Source organism: Bradysia coprophila, unplaced genomic scaffold (assembly GCF_014529535.1).
Source record: "Bradysia coprophila strain Holo2 unplaced genomic scaffold, BU_Bcop_v1 contig_588, whole genome shotgun sequence".
NCBI lineage: Eukaryota > Metazoa > Arthropoda > Insecta > Diptera > Sciaridae > Bradysia > Bradysia coprophila.
This window is the reverse complement of record NW_023503827.1, coordinates 490759-508456: the sequence shown is the minus strand read 5'-3', so window position 1 is coordinate 508456 and position 17698 is coordinate 490759. Positions and strand designations below refer to the sequence as shown.

General features: G+C 30.5%; 1 protein-coding gene across 4 annotated transcripts in view; it reads right to left on the bottom strand.

Moving 5' to 3' along the window:
- LOC119083335 (3-phosphoinositide-dependent protein kinase 1) overlaps window positions 1–17698 on the bottom strand; it is a 107510-nt gene that overhangs the window by 7145 nt on the left and 82667 nt on the right. For 2 of the 4 annotated variants that reach the window (XM_037193030.1, XM_037193029.1), the window contains exons 2-3: window positions 17199–17249; window positions 5288–5657 (exon numbers count right to left, since the gene is read on the bottom strand). In XM_037193030.1, the coding sequence (XP_037048925.1) occupies window positions 5288–5657; window positions 17199–17249 (421 nt within the window). Of the gene's footprint in view, window positions 1–5287; window positions 5658–10575; window positions 11236–17198; window positions 17250–17698 lie in introns of those variants that run through there. The other 2 variants (XM_037193028.1, XM_037193026.1) reach the window with 2 other exon arrangements.

The following is a 17698-nucleotide window of genomic DNA, read 5'->3' as shown; positions in this document are numbered from 1 at the left end:
CTTTGTCGCGACACTCGTCTACAAATAGGTGCATTAGAAAAATTGTAAGTTTTTTTTTTCCTCGAAAGCATGTCGCTAGAATTTATCGAAATGGCTTCATTTCGGTGGACATAAAGTGTGTAGTTTTGTGCTCTCAATGCATAGTGGGTAAGTTGCTGCCTCTTGTTGGAAATTTATTGACGAGGACTGAAAGTTATGGTTTTTTGATTGGTTTGTAATACGAGTTTGTACGAATTTATTTTATTTTTTGATATGAGAATTGAATACGTGACAAGCTGTCAAAGGGATTTTAATATACGTGACTGAGACCCAACATGAACCGTAGATTTATTGAATGCCTTTTGTCCATTAGGTGAATTTAATAAATCAAAGAGTAAATGAGGTAGAGGCAAACGATAAATATAAATACAAATTGTACAGTCAGACATTTTCAAATTAAATGTTATCCAATTGAAGGGACATTGAGGAATTTATTTATATATAATACAGGATCAAAGGCTTGAGGGAAAGTTCTTGATCACACAAATAAAAATAATTCCCTTGATAAGATTGGGTTTGTTCTAAATTTGTACTCAAAACGCTGAAAGGAAAATGAACATCATAACAACAAAGCAATTCAATCATATCAATTTCAATAAACTCTGAATCAATTCAATGATTTTGTTGAAAATTAATTATTTATGATTTTAACAACATCGATGCTCTATATTTTCAATACGGTGCGGAATACATTGTAACCATTTAAAATTCCGTTTTGTTTTTCATATAGTATCTAACCGAGTCAAGGTATTATTTATTAGATATATTTATTGACACACAATCTGAACGGAACGGAATATATATATATACATGAAAAAAAGTCGACAACAAACTATGACAACTTTGTTTTTATGTCTGGGATTTTGTTTTTCTATCGGTGTTTTTATTTGCTTTGAATTTTGTCGTTAGCGTTTTCACAATAAATAAAGAGATTTGTATTGCCGGCACCAATATATAACATTGATAATGTAATGTACATTAAAACGGCCATGCATAATAATATCCAGCCGCAGAGTGTATGTATGTGTGTGGATGTTTATCATAATGAAAATAATCGCATCGAAGAGGAGAATATCAAAATGTAATTAGTGTTTTGAAGTCAAGGTATGATCATTTCTAGTTTTTGCTCATTTTATAATTATTGTTTGTCATTGGAAACTTTATAATTTTATTTTAATGGCCATTACGAGTTATAACCTTTATCATTTATTCATCGAAAAGTGGATTGTTTTTTATCTGTTTGTCTACCTATATCTGGATTTCCATAACACGGAGTGTTTTGTGCTCTTTTGAAGTGCATTGATTTTCGTTCCTAATTGGATCGATGTTTACAAGACCATTTCCTAACATTATTGAAACGGAAAAATATATTTAACAAACAAGTTTTCTATCTGACATCGACTTTGTTATTTTATTTAACTTTAGAGAGGGAGAAAAGAAATGAAAAACTGTTACAAACTAACAAATAAAATTGTTTTTTACTTCACTTCAATAAACTCGGTACGTTTCTTATTTGTTGTTTGTGGCAGTGGAGTACCTTACCTACGCAAGCAAGAAGTCAAAAACAAAAATAATGAAAAAAAATATATTTTTATCTCCGTTTGTACTTGACGAGAAATTGAACTGGAAAACGCACGCACTTGACTACGTTTGTTTGTTTGTTCGTTATTAACATAATAAATAGCTGTCATAAAAAATCAACCATCAGAAACATCAAATGCATATTTTATGTGATATACATGAACGCCAGTTCATAATAAACCATTTTCCAATGGGCTGTGTGTGTGTGTTGGTTATATTTTTCTTTCTTCTTTTCATATTGACATATTATCAACTGCATTTCTTTTATATTGATCAATTGACAGACAATTTTCAAATCATATGACAATATCGTACACACTGACGTTGACATAGTACTCCAATCAAAATAAATAAATTTATCCATAAACAAATTTAATAATTCAATGTACGAGCACACACGTATGATATAGCGTTTCGATGAGTAAATAAAAATCATTTTTTTTACTATAAATATACAACCGTTTCAGTCAGTAATGTTAAAATGTAATGCAATGCATTCGTCCACGCAATATTAACTTATTGATCATTTTTGTTGTTCTTGATGGAAAAATTTAATCATTTTCTCATTTTATTGCATGACTAACATTCATGTGCGGCGTGAAAACTATCGTATCGTAAACTCTCCATGAAAAAAAAACCGTTCAGTTAAACATATATATATATACGTGTATGATCGGTGAATGCATGCTCTGTGTTGTTCTTTATTTGTCGAGTCAATGTTGTATATCTGATTATTATCCAACACACCCACCCATTCCATTCATAAATAATTTTAAATAAAATATATATAAAAAAGCGAACCATTACTTCAAATCTAATTTTATGATGTTCATTCATAAGTTTTTCGAGTGACTGTGAAGTCATGATGAAAAACATTGAATGGAAATAATGAGATTGTCAGATGAAAATATTAAATACAAAAAAAAATTCTCTGTTTACATCCGTTTTGTTATAAATTTTCGTCTTTTTCATGATGTTTATTTATTTATTTGTGTTTTTTTTCATATATATTAAAAAAAATAAGGTCAGACTAAATCGGTTCGACTTAAAAAATATATAAAAAAGCGATTTTTTATGTGAACGAAGAAATTTGTTATTGTTTTATGATAACCGAGATAGCTTCAGTCATTTTTTTTAATACTTATTGTGTATTTTATCTCTGGCACTCGAAGTCACATCACATCATACATCATGTGAGTTTGTGAGTGGGATTTTTTTTTTACTTTCGCATGTTTGTTTCTGTGTGATATTTTCATTGATTAATGTTCTTGTACTACATGAACATATTTTCAACTTCCATCGGATATATTACACATTGTGAAATGTTAAACAAAAGCAAAAACATCGAAAAACCTTGATGACGCATCCGACGAGATTCAGTTATTTTTAAGATATTTTTTTTTCCTTCTTAGTTTTAAGAGTTGATTTGTCATTATTATTTAGTAAACAAAAATGTTTTTTATTTAATAATATTGGATTTTTCAATATTTATTTTCGTAAACGATTTGTAATCGTTTTCAATTTTTAGCTATGATGGCTTATAAGAATGACACGAACAATGTTTTGTGTATATCGTAAAAACACAGTCGAATTATGTTCCGGGTTTTGTTTACGTTCATTGGGAATAGGAGAGGGGAAAACAAAACTAGTCAATGAGATGTGTCCAAATAAAGCCAGAGCATTATTCAGATTGATTGCGAATTGATGGAATTGAAATAGCAACATTCAGTTCTGTTTATATTGATTGCAACCGTTCGTTTAGTGACAAGTAATATTTTTTTTGCCAATTCGTTATGACAGTACAATCCTAAAATAATTTTCGTATGCATAAGCCAGTAACGGGTTTGCTTCAACTGGTCAACATTGAAACGTTTGTTTGATTTTTGTTTATCGATTTGTTCGCCTCATATCAATGCCCGTGAGAGTGACAAGTACCACCCATATAAATGCAAATCCTAATAATAGAGACTACTCGAAAAGAAACTGGCTGTTGATAATTCTGCACATCAACATGTCATGTCATGTTTTCGGCGAATTAATTGAATTTGTTTCTCAAATCAAACATAATTCTTACATCAACAGTACTTCGTCTTAATCTGTGTGATTGCTTAAGTTTTAACGGAACAACGAACTGAAACTTTCACACATCCACTGGCTAATAAACAAAAACAACATCTTGAAATAGAGCGGCATGAACTTTGTACATGCGATATAGCAACTAATATATTTATACTTTAATTAACACTCTAAACATGATGACATTCTTATTAAATCACGTGCATGACAACATTCCTATTTCATTATTGAATTGTTGTTTTTTTTTCCCTGTTATCAACGGTTCAAACCAATAATAACCAATAATTCAAGTGAATAATATGATTTCATTTATCTGCTCTTTTTTAATTTCGTTTTTCTTTTCATGGTTATCCATTGACTAACGCTGTACGAAATGGTCCCTTCAGTATACACTTATCATATCTCACATTGGGTAGAGGAAATTCGGTGATACCGCACACATGATGCATGATAGATACATGAAGAATTACAAAATGGAAATGATAATTTTTCAATGGTCTTTCAATATGTGGTAAAGCAGCAAAATTACCGACAATATAGTTTTATCAACGATTATCTTGAATAGCAGTGAAAGAATCATGCTCGTGAACACATTTTTCTCGGTAGAAAATAAAAATCCAACGTAATGACGAATCAAGTCATAAATCTGCCGCCATAAATTAAAGCAAAAATCCAATCGAATTACATTGAATAGAATGACTTGAATTTTATATGAAAGAGTGACGTTATTAAGTACAATTACGATTTCATTTATTGCAGGCTGATTCCATTATGAGCTCTCTTTTTTCAAGTACATAATGATCTACCACCATTATATAGTCAATGGGGGTCGCAGACTATGGCTTGAAGTGCGTATTATTTTTGTTGTTGTTGTTCTGAGTACAACCACCTTTTACACATCACATGAAAAAGATACAAACTTTTTTTTTCTCGACGGTGTCTCTCCTTTTAACAAAACATTTTACTTTACCACCAAAAATATCGACTCCACGAACATCGTTTCGCTTTTCTGCGAATTTATTTATTATTTTTTTCTCCTAAAATTCATAGTAATAAGGTCATGATGCGTCGTCGCAACAAGTCTGTTTTAATTATTTTAAATGCTTTTGACGCATTTCCAATCAAAAATTAATGTTCATTTGTACAGCACCAATTTTCGATCGTTTATTAAAATCACACTTTGTTTACATGGAAGACTAATGACGAAAATTTTTCTGACATAGAATAACAAACAAGTTTAAAACTTAAACGACGTCAAGTACAATGTGTAACAATACTTTCGAACATGTGTCTTTAATTTTGAAATTTTGTTTTTCAAATTGTATAACGTAATTTGATAAGTGAAATGGTGATAGATGCAGGTTTATATTGATGTATGTACGCGTTACGAAGTGAAGTACGTAATATTTGGAAAGGAGTTAGGTAGGCTTCCGAAATAATATTCAATACACAAGAAAAGGTTTTCGGAATAATATTCAATACACAAGAAAAGATCTTGCAATTTAAATGTTTCAAAGAAGTCAACTGAATGTAGTCCTGATAGTCCTGATAGTACTAAGGAAAATCTCTAGATATTAGGTGAGATACTTACTTGCATATTCCCTACTTGTGTGTATGTCCTTGGCGAGATAAACGGTACTGAAGCTTCCTTCGCCGATTGCTATTCCGAAACGAAAGTCATTCACACCACGGATTTTGATCGATTTAGTGGCAATTTGTGTAGGTGGTTTTGCAACTGTTCCGGGTTCAGCAGCTTTATTATCAGTCTCGCAATTTGGATTATGCGCTAATCGTGCTGCAGCTGGTGCAGGGTTTGCATTCGCTCGGTTAGTCGACGATGCATCCACTTCCCGTTTAATACCAAGATTATCCTTCATCCTTAAATCGCTGTAATTACTTTCGGCCAGTATTGATGATTTTTCAGTTGGCATAGCAGGCATTGTTGTATTTTGATCGGCAATCTGTAATAATTGAAACAAAAATAATTAATTAATTAATCAAATCAATTTGAATAGACAATATGTTTTCTCGTCTCACTGTAAATCAATAATATAATTTGGGCGCCATAGCATCAGATCCTAAACACCTACGTCAATTACTATTTAAATAAAATATGTTTTCTGTGCCCCTGATGGTCTATTGTGTATATGTAAAAATAATCTCGTTTTTTGTTTCGAAAATAAAATAAAAATTTGCACACTTGAATTAATTTACCACCCAAAAAAAAGCGAAACTTAAACATAACATCTTCATTTATTTGCCTTTACTTGCGCTATATAGACGTTTGTTGTACCTCAATTATTACGATTATTAAGAGTTGTTCTTTGTACTGTGTTATAGACAAATCATCCTCATCGAAACAAGACAAGATGTTTCAACAGTCGTTTATAGTCAAACGAGACAGTTTAATATTTGTCTGGCGTAAATATATTTGTATACCTGCAAAATTACGAACGTAATAGCATATTCATCTGTGTGTAGTGTATGGGTTTTTGAGTGGATAGCACGTTCGTTTGCAAAAATAAATCGATTTTTTTACAAACAATTTTTTTTTGTATATTTCATTGTCATGGAGGATAAGCTTTTTTACACGAAAAAAAGTTAAGCGATGCACAGAGAAGAAATTAAATTGAGAAAAAATATGTATAAATGGCATTGGCGATTTTGTAGATCAAATTTCGGTTACCTTGAATAAATTTACGCTGTTTTTTTGGTTTGTATTTTATTACGTACATACAACAACGAATATATGTGTTTTGACCTTTAGACACGCGATCACAAGAATAATATTTTCTCATTTGCGTTTAAAGAAATTAAAAACAATTTACTTAACCGGTATGAAATGGTTATTTGTCATTATACCATTCAAATGGAATACAATTTTAACGATTGATTATGATTACGTGTAGTAAAATTGAGTAAAATTGCTGTTCTTGAACAAACAAAAATAATAATTTTTTTCCTAGCTTTTCTTCAAGTAAATTCATAATTTTTCTCGTTTGAGCCGGTATAACATAAAAAAGTTATGTCTTCTGATGATGTCGTAATGATTCTGCTCAACTGTAGCACTCGGTGTGTTAAAAGGAGATAGAACACAGAATGTTGGAACGCTTCAAACAATGAGACACGGCTAGAAAAAATAATCTACTAATGACGAAATTTCACACACGCATCATTATAGTCATAATAATATTTTACTTAAAAATAGATACGGCAAGGAAAAAAAACTGTTTAAAACTCAAATTACATCCAGCTGTTTGAAATTTGTCAACATAAAAATATAAAAATAAATTTTCTTATATAACAGCAAATGACAAACTATTGTCTGTGTTTTGATTAAATAATATTTAGAGTAAAACATGAACACGCGCCTCTAATTACTGTGAATAAATGTCTCGAATAAATTAACTTAAACTGATCGACCAACGCATCATTACTCTATTCCGTTGACAACAGAGAAGGAAAAAAAAATTCTATGTGTGCTAAACTTTCACAAGGCAAAACATGTCTTCGTCACTTTGTTATACAATTTCCTCAGTGGAAATATAAAAAAAAACAATGAAAATGTTGAATATAATTAATTCATTCATTTTTTTTTCTGCCGTGTATTTTATAATAATTAATTATAAAACAACTGCTTTTCGTACCCGATGATGTGCAAAATGTATACCGGCTCGAATCGGGTCAGTAGTTTACGTTTGTTGGGTGCACAGGTTCATTAGTGAACAGAGGCGTCTATGAAGAGACAAAAACTGGATCAACACGGTTGAACCAAAGACATAAACTTTAATTGAAATCAACAGACGTCTTTTCGTCCAACACTTTTTTAAACGATATTCTTACGATTATTTTAAACCGATGTTACATGGGTATTTTGGAATGGCCCAGTCAACTCAATATATTTTTTGGTTTAATAATTTCTGGTTTAAAACTTATTGGAAATTCCGCAAATTTTCCTTTCTCTTTTTTAAATTAAAAAAAGAAAGAAAAAAAATCTTGCAAATGCCTGTAAAGAATTTGCAATTAGCATTTATCATATTTTAAGCTCGCATTTAAGTTGAATATAGCAAGAAGAAGAAAGGAAAAAAAATCGTTAATCTATGTCATATGATTAAAACTGAAATAGAAAAATGAAAAATATTTTATTTTCTTATTTACATAAATTAACGGTTTTTATTTCACTTGAAAATACCGAGTTCGAAGGTTTGCCATTTTGATTTAAAAGCATATAATATTGTCTCATCCTCTATAATATGCAAAATAAGCGAAGATAAACTTTGTTTTTTCTACAATCGTAAATGTTTTTCTTCTTCGTCGCTGATGTTTGAATAGAGTTTTACATCTTTTAAATTTCATAATAATTTTTTATTATTTTTATTTAATTCGCATGCTCATCATTCCATAATCAACGAAAGAAAACCTGACTGACCTACATAATTCTTACAAATAGCAATGCAATTTTGCATTGTACGAGTATATAAGATACGATATACAACAACTTTTGTAAACAAAAGAAGAAAAACAATAACAAGAATAATAATTTCTACTTGAAAACATATGCAAGTTCCAATCTCAATGTTTCTATCATTGTTTTGCCATAAACTATTGTGTATACTACCGCACAAATCCATTACAAAATAACCGGAAAAAACCTTGCAAGATTACATAATCTCTCGCACATTTACAGACTTTGCATCTGTCTGTGAAAACTGTGTCATTTAGCATTTCAAATGATACTCGTAGGAAATGGACTTTGCGATACACTTTTCTGGTTTCTTTTTAGAATTTTCGTATCGGTCGGACGCTATTTCGAGAAACGTTGAATTAAGAATTAACAACAAAACTTAAATTATAATTTCTTTCCTAACCACAGAATCAGAAGAAATAAATCCGATGTGCACATATCTTCAAAAAGAAATAATAAATTTTGATAATAATTATCAACTAGACCTCGGTCATGAAAGAATCTCTAGACACATTTCTCATAGATAAAACAAAAATTTTGCGAAAAATACATTTCTATTTTTAAATCACGAAGAAAAAAAAACTTGTTTGTCGTACGCTAGTCAACTGTTCGGTCATCTCTAATCAAAATTTTATTAACATAAAAAAATGTAGTTCACCATTTTAGATATGACTATGACTCTTGTGTGTATAATACACCTATAAATCATGGATAATCTGAAATTTGCACGATAAAACATTCGAAAGCGGATGACAAGAATTTATGAATTTTACTTTGTGCAAACATTTCTGTAACAGTTTTCCCTCTCATTCAGGTCAAGTTTAACATGAAGCGCCAACCCTTTTCATAAACACGGTAAAATGCCTGTATACGGAGTAACTTTTAATGGGTGTACTTTATAATTCACACGCGCCAAGCGCTACCAAGTGTCTCGTCTAAGTGCAAACAAGCTTTATAAATCATACATTTTTTTTGTCAAGTACTTACTCTCGAAATAATTAAGATAATTTATGATAAAAATTATCTCTCGATTAGTCGAAAATAATGAGGAAAAACCCACATATCATACATTCTTTGTTGAATGATAATGGAATTTCGCTACTTTTAATCGGAAATTGTAATTGGATGTAATTAGTTTTTTTAGCGACACTGTACTGCTGTTAGAATTTTTTTTTTGATGGGGCTATTGGACCGATTAAACGGCAAATGCAGGATTAAGATAATATCGATGAAACGCATATATGTCGCTTTGAATGGGAATTGTTGGATTTATGCTTACACCATATGCTTGCATAGAAAATCCTCATATGATTCAACATCATCATAATTGACTGACAATTTTCTGTTGCTTCTATAACATACGAAACAGATGCAACGATTTCAAATCTAAAATTCTTGTCTTCGTATCAAAACATCTTCCTGGCCGCTAAACGAAATGATTTTAAAAATATATCGCAGTCATCAAAATAAAACATATAAAAAAAGAATAACATGAGAAAGCACACTTTCGCAAGAAATAGGTCGTAGTTTCTGTTCAAAATGAAACTTTTTTTTTTTTTATTTGAACAGAAAAATCTACTGTTATGCAGTTGTAGAGTATGTATACAAAAGTGAATAATATAGACCAAAGATCAATACACAAACCATGCGTCACATAATTTTCCAAGAAAATTTGAACGCAATAACAATAACAAAACATAACAGGATGATTGGTTGCAGATAAAAAAAATGACACGAAATTGCGTTGTGTGAAACTCTCCAAACCACAATAACGCACATTCACCAATTCAGACCTTAACATCGAATGGCAAAACATTTTTTAATTTTATTATTATTGTTTTTTTTCATTTCATCAAGTTCAAGGTCTTTGCTCTGTATGAATACAATGAGAGTTCGTTACCCAACTCGTCGATCTAACATCCTAACACCACTGTTTTAAATATGATAAAAAAAAACGCCAACGTGTATTCAAACAAGAAGGAAAAATATAAGCAAAATATTTGTTTTGTCAAAATTTAATTAAATTGTGTATACGTATTGTCGTCAGAATTTATGATACGGTTGTGAGGTGCAAAAAAATGAATAATAATCGTCGATGCAATTGTCTCGACACAAAATGGGGAATTTAAATGAAAACAAAAAAAAGCCACTGGAAATTTCTCTTTCCATACATCACACTTTTATAACAAAACAATCATCAAGCGAACGAAGTATAAAAGAATTCAATCGAAAAAGTTTGTAATAATTTTTCAGATTATTATTGTGATCTCTTGAGTTTAAAAAACAAAATATTATCGCAAAGACAACAAACAAACCCACAATGGAAAATTGTTGGATTTACTTGTTACCGCCACGTCTTCTCATTCAATGTTAGACTTAAATCATAATAAAATGTGAAATGAATTTATATTAACCTTTATCTTCTTCAGCTTCTTCACAACAAAGTTGTTTAATTTATCTGTAATTTTTTTACATTTCATTGAAATAACGTTGTTTTAAATGCACGGTACACGAAAAAAAAAGTGATTACAAATTTAAAAAAAATTATTTCAATCACATGAAGAAACAACAATTTTTTTTCTCTTTTAATTATTCTCAGTGATTTACATTACTTTTAGAATCTGTTCTCGCAATTATGCAAATTAGTTTTGTTCTAAATAATTTTCTTTCGGATTTTAAGCACAAATAAATTTTTAATACTGATAATCATTCACATAACACAAAAAGGTCACGAATTTTTCGTTATTATTGAATTATAAATTCACTCTCTCACCGAAAAAAAAAATGTTTTTTTTTCTTCTTTCTTTCTCCTCGTTTCAAAGTTAATTCAAACTTGATGATAACAAATTTTATATTTTTTTCTCTTCTTTTTAATTCTTATTTATGCAAGAAATTTGCAATCTTTTTAATATTATTTATTTAACGTGAATGTTGTTTGCTGTATTTCACTTTTTTTTTTGGTTAAAAAATTGATTTTTTCCAACTTGGTCTTACACGCGTCGCAATACTTTACGAACCACACACGACCGACGTTAAATGTACTATTAAAAGTTTTAGAAAACTCACTGCTTGTTTTAGTCCGTATTATTGTGAGAATGTGTGTATTTTGGTTATGAGAATGTGTACCGGCGAGGGATTGGGATTGGAGTTTTGAATGTGTTGTTATGTACATAGAATACGATTTGTTTGTATTGAGTTGATTTTATGAGAATCGACAATTCAAGTAACTTGACGAAGAAACAGCGTTGAATGGTTAGAAGAGCGTTAAAAGTCTGTTGATGAAACGGAGTATATTCAGAATTTGTTATAGTATTATTATCATTTTCGACTATCAGATACCCGAAATATTTAACGGCTCATAAAGAAGTAGGAAGAAAGTAAATATTCGGGATAACAAAACCGAAGAATGCATTCTACGTCTGAAATATTTTGACTTTTTAAAAAGAATTGTAATACCAGTGGTTTATAATTTTACCGCGTTATGCGCATAATATCTGCACGGGTCTATAAACCACAAGGACACGACCATGTACCATACAATGTTTGTAATAATTTGTATTGCAAGATGCAAATTAAAAAGAGAATCACTTTTCAGGGAAGGACATGACGACCACACAATAAACAAGACTTAGACCTGCAATTACATTCTGAAACGATGGCATTAAAAAGTTTACATTGAAAAACCCAATTGATGAAACCAAATTGGGAAAACCAATCTATCCATCATCATAACACAGATCATCGTACTCATTGTGTGTGTATATATAAGAGCAAAGGCGTCATACAAACGCAAAGTAGGTATAAAATATGTTTAAAAACACAAACACATATTGCGCAAAAGCCAAAAATATACGTTTCCATCGAGTAAATGTCGCACACGAGCAAATTGTGCGACAGCAAAGCAGAATAGGAGGGAAGTGAGAATTTGTAGTGTGGTGACGTCAACTGTGTAAAAATGCTCGTATACCGATATATACAACGTCAACATTATCGTACACTAACAGATACCCCATATCCATACAACGTTTATTTCTCATAGTACGTTAGTGTGTTTGGATTAACACACTCATATGAATCGAAGATGAAAACGTACATTTTTATATAAATATCACTGTGTAAACACCACACTGCCTGAAATGGTGTATAAAGTGAACATTCATTACGTCATAGTTTTTTAATAAACGTCAGCATCACTGTGTATACTTCATATTCATATTGAATATACTTGTATATTGTGTATGTTGCGCGTGGGATGCAAGAGACGCAGTGACCGAAATTGAATATATGCTCTAGTTATTTGGATGGAGTGTACGGCGTACATACCTAGTCAGTCCATTTTAATGTCTGAATTGACTGAACAAAAATGAGAAAAAAAATGCAATTTCATGATACTTGAAAATGAATTAGACTTGCACTATGTGTGGGAAATTTGGGCGTTAAACTGAAACTATACACAGTACAGTAAAAAATATAAAAAGAAATCATAATTTGTTTCTTGTTCAAGAATTTGATGCTTATGGGCTGTGATGTAATCCACTTATGACGTGATGAGAAAAATATTGTTTTGCTAGTTTGTTTATGGTGATGAATTTGTAATGCAAAAGGCATTTACGGTAATGAGATTTCGGTTTTTGATTGACGTAGGCTGTACGCGGGCTTTTTTTTATCGAATTACATTATCTATGTTCTAATGTAACCTCGTACATTTACTTACCCATGGGTAAAAAAATGATTTAGAAGCACTTCAAGCAAATTAAATTTTTATTCGTTTTACCTACGCAGAGTAATGGCATTTTGTGTGATTAAACTGGGTTGTTGGAAATGAGAAGGCGTTATTCTCTTTCGAATGAATTTTTATTTTCTTCGAGATACAATAAGGAAGCGATTAGACTTTTAAAAAAAATCACGGTAATGCATTACAGGGCAATTGGAATAACGTCGGACTAAATAGATTGCATTTTATTTTGATATATTTTCCAGCAATATCTATTTATATAGCGTCGCATTTCGTAATTGCATTTAATTGTTTTATTTTTATTATTTTTAATTTGATTAAAAGGAAATATAAAACTGCAGTTATTTCAGTCTGGGATGTATTACTCCAAATTAGCATTGATGTACAGAAATAGAAATTGGAAGACTTCAACTACATTTTGTGCATAGTGTTGCACAATGTTGATTTCTCCAATTCTCAGTCTACCCATTTTAGCAACGAGCTACACAAAACTTTTCTGTAAACGAACAGCCTAATAGAATTTGGTGAATGAATTTTTACTCTTGTTCTGTTTTTCATCTTGCTCTACAATTATAGTTTTTTGTTCATATGGATAAAGCGTTGATGTATGGTGTTGAAGCGACAAAGTTTCAATACAGAGTTATAATTAAATGTTAGTAAACGAACTCTTCAGTTAATCTCCTTGTCATTCAGGATTTATGTGGTGAAAGTTTTTCCAGAAAAACTTAAAAACGTTTAGTCACCTATATTGCCAATGACACATAAGAGAGGCGACGAGCCCTGGCTAGTGTTCCTTTTTTATATATCTAAATTTATGTCAAAACAAATGAAGTAAAAGATCGAAACTCGACGAAACTCCAATGATTTAGCTTTGCAGCCATACAAGTATTATGAAACTTCAACGAATAGTACTATAACAGCAACAAAATGTCATTTATTGGCAAAAGGTTATAAGAAGAAAACCAAGAAAAACTTATATAATTGTTTGTATAATAGGGTGTTATTATTAGAATGGAAATGTTTTTCAAAGAGATGACATTTTATGTAAACCTTCACAAAAATTCTATGCACGTTGCAAAGACTTTTGGTCGTAGTATCACAACTGCGCACAATATTATTTGACCTCCTTTTTAAATGCCACATAGACTCCAATCGACTCACTCTTTTTGTACCTACTTCGTACTTCATATTTTATTTAAGCCATGAACCAATTTAACATTGACATGGTCATTGTTGTTGGTCTACAACACAACCCTCTGACCGATTTGATCCCAACCATTTGTTTAAAATCAATTAGCGATGTACGTTGTACAAAATACCCACCTGTATTTCGACTATAATATCCTTTATGGAGAAAACTTCGAAATCGTGGCGTGCAGTTCATTAAATTGATCACGTTGTGTAAATAACATAAATACGCACAACATGTTCCACGTGAAAACGAATATAGATTTTTTTCCCATCTACCGAATAAACAAAGTTGTTGCGATATATACACGAATAATATCACATTTTAAATAACACAATTATTAGCACAAATGGCCATATCTCGTGGTTTATTGAAAACAATAAACAATTAGCTAGAACAGTTGAACAACTACATGATTGTATATATACATATACTCATCGTGTGCACATGTAAAAACAGCGTTGCAATAAAATTATACTTCTTTTTATTATTAAAATATCGTTAAAATGTAAAGTATAAGTAGCACACGATAGCAGCAACACGTGTACAATTTGAAAATGATACAAAAAAGTCTTACGAATGTCTTGCACATTTTATCCACAAATTTAACTACTTGCAATTTTCTTTTTGAAAAATGTCTGCAATGAATCTATCTCAACCGGAGACCATAATGTAGCGTTCGAGGCTGTTAACATTTATTATGCATTACATAACTGCTCTGATCGGGGAAAAATGGTTGACGCGTATTTACCAGGGTATATTCGAATGCGAAAGAAAAAAAAAACTTTTATCTCTGCCCTTGCACGTGAATTTTCTTTCGAATAAAAATAAAAACTTTATGGTTTCAAATTACGTCTTGCAATTGTATAATGTGTATATAGAACGTGCATTCGGGTATTTGGTGTCATGTCGTAAAGCAAAATGGTTTCGGCGGTGTTTTGAATAATTTCAATAATGTGCAAACTTCTGTAATATTGGGTTTTGAAAAATTTGCATTATACCTCAACCAGCATGTGCCATGAGCACGTAGTTAGGAAGCAATGAAAGCTTAACATAACTATCGCAAACAAATTTTCCTTTATTATTGTAAAATATTGTTACGTTCATTCTTTACAACTTTTAGTTGTAGGAAGTTTATTACACGGTGGATTTTCGAGTTGCAAATTTTATATTTTCAAAGAAAATTTATTGGTTTAGTGTTGCAAATACAATTTTATGCAAATTTTCTTTTTAATTATAACGTAACGTTCAAGGGTAGCAGAGAGATAAGGAATGAAACACTTCTGAGTATTACATCCCTCAGGTTAATGGAGATATATCCATAGCGTGATAAATTAGATGATATTTTAACCGAGGTAGAGAATACTACAGATGGTTGTGAGAAATAACAAAAATAACTTCCATAATTAACATATAAAAACCTCGATTTAAACTAAAAGAAATTCACGAACAAAAATTGCATGCTGTTGATCTCATAACATCCAATATCAATTTAAATTTTATCGTATAGCCTCATTTTCAAAAATAGCTCAGAATCAACAAAATATTTTAAAAATAATTTTATTGTTGATTTTTCTATTTTAAGTCCTGCTAATATCTAATCAAACAAAAAAAAAACCGTAGATACAGAAAATGGCATACCACATAACTAAGTAGGTACATGAATAAGAGAAGATGAAGATATTTCACTTTCAGTGCTTAATATTGCATTAACAAATTGTAAGAAGACGAAAACAATCAGCGTTGAGCTGTGCAAATATTTTGATTGATCACAGCAGCATTGTAATATCAAATAAGCTGCGGAAGACTGTCTTTCATTTAGTTACCGACAACGGAAGGATGAAACTATCCAAATTTCGATGGTGCGGAAAAGTTATTAAACTTTTTAATTTGTCATGAATGGCGTTTTCAATATCAATTTGGAAAACTAATTGAAATTAATTCCATCAGTTAACTAGTTCAGAAAACTTTTGGAAAAGTTGCGAGGTGATAAGAAAGGGCTATAATCTAATTATACGAAAACATAAGATTTAATTACTTGCTTTTTTTTATAAAATAAAAAATAACCAAAACGATTTCCGTCAAGTAGTCAACGGAACGAGCAAATACACAAACAATATATGTACCACAAAAAATAATAATTAATAAACCGAGCAACATAAATTGTTGTAGAATGTTGTTGCGGTTTTGCATAAGATGATAACGTAGATTACCGCAAATGTTTTGTCACATAATAATATCAAAATGAGTTTTACGATCGACGCAGAATTAAATAACAATTATTTACAGAACGATGACAAATAATAAATATTTAACAAACAAACAAAAAATTCTGAATCCATTATGTTCAATTCGTACAATTGTTTATTGATTAAATAAAATCATTTATTACGGTTACACGATTGCTGTTGCATCCAGGGAACACACTCATTTGGGGAATAACTACGCGGATGTGAGTTATGATAATTTATCACACGGAAATGATTGTGCGTGTTTTTTTTTTCAAATGAAATTATTTATCTAAAAAGAATGAACTGGCAGACAGTAACGAAATTCTTTAAAATTGCTATGAATAAAGACGGTCAGACGAATAAGGGTCATGATGACTATGTTTTATGTATTGTAGACAAGCTTATGACCGTTGTTTGTCGGAGACAGTGTTATATTCGATACAAAATGTTTCTATCAGTTGTCGCAAGGACTGTTTTTGGAAAACATTTTTCCACGCTTACTGTAACATTTTCTCACGTTCTCTTGTATTTTCCAAAATTTTCGTTAATTTTCAATAATAAATTAGGAAAATTTGGAAATTTAGGAGAATATGGGAAATTTTTTTCCCAAAACTAGTCCCTGTGTAAAAGAAAAAACAAAATACACGATTTATCAAGCGATGAAATTTAGCATATTGTGTTCAAGCTAATGAAGTAAAAGATTTCATTTGCTGATACAACTTAGATCAAAAAAATGACTGACGACAATTGTACTGGTGATATATTTGCCGCCTCTAAAAGGTTATCATAAGTCCGTGATTCTGTTTTCAATAAAAATATTTACTATATAAAGCAAACTGGTTCAGCCAGATTTAGATTTCATTAAAATAAAACGTTACTGACCGTTTCCGTTAACTCATTGCTTGCGTTTTCCATTGTAAGTGCGAAGCTTACCTAAAACGAAAATAAGAAAATCAAAAAATTAATTTAAAACATTCCAAATATGAAAATTTATAATCGAGGAATTTGGCTATACTGTTAAATAGTTCGATAAAATTCTCATAAATTTTTTTATTATTATTTTTAAATCGCAACATTTTTATGATTTAAGATCCAATCAACGAAAGATTATTAAAAAATATTCAAGAAACTTTAATGTTCAGCCATGAAATATTTAGCATCAATTAAACATACTCAATAACCAATCGAAGGAAATCATCGCGGGAGCGAAAAAAATATCAAATATTTTCTGTTACAACGAATATTTTCAACGAATGTGTAACTCATGGAAGTTCTTGTGATTTACTTCCGTTAAAATTTATTACATTATGCTAGACATTATGTTGTCAAAGTTGATGAAGAAAATATGAAATTTTAAACGTTAATAATATAGACTTTCGCTT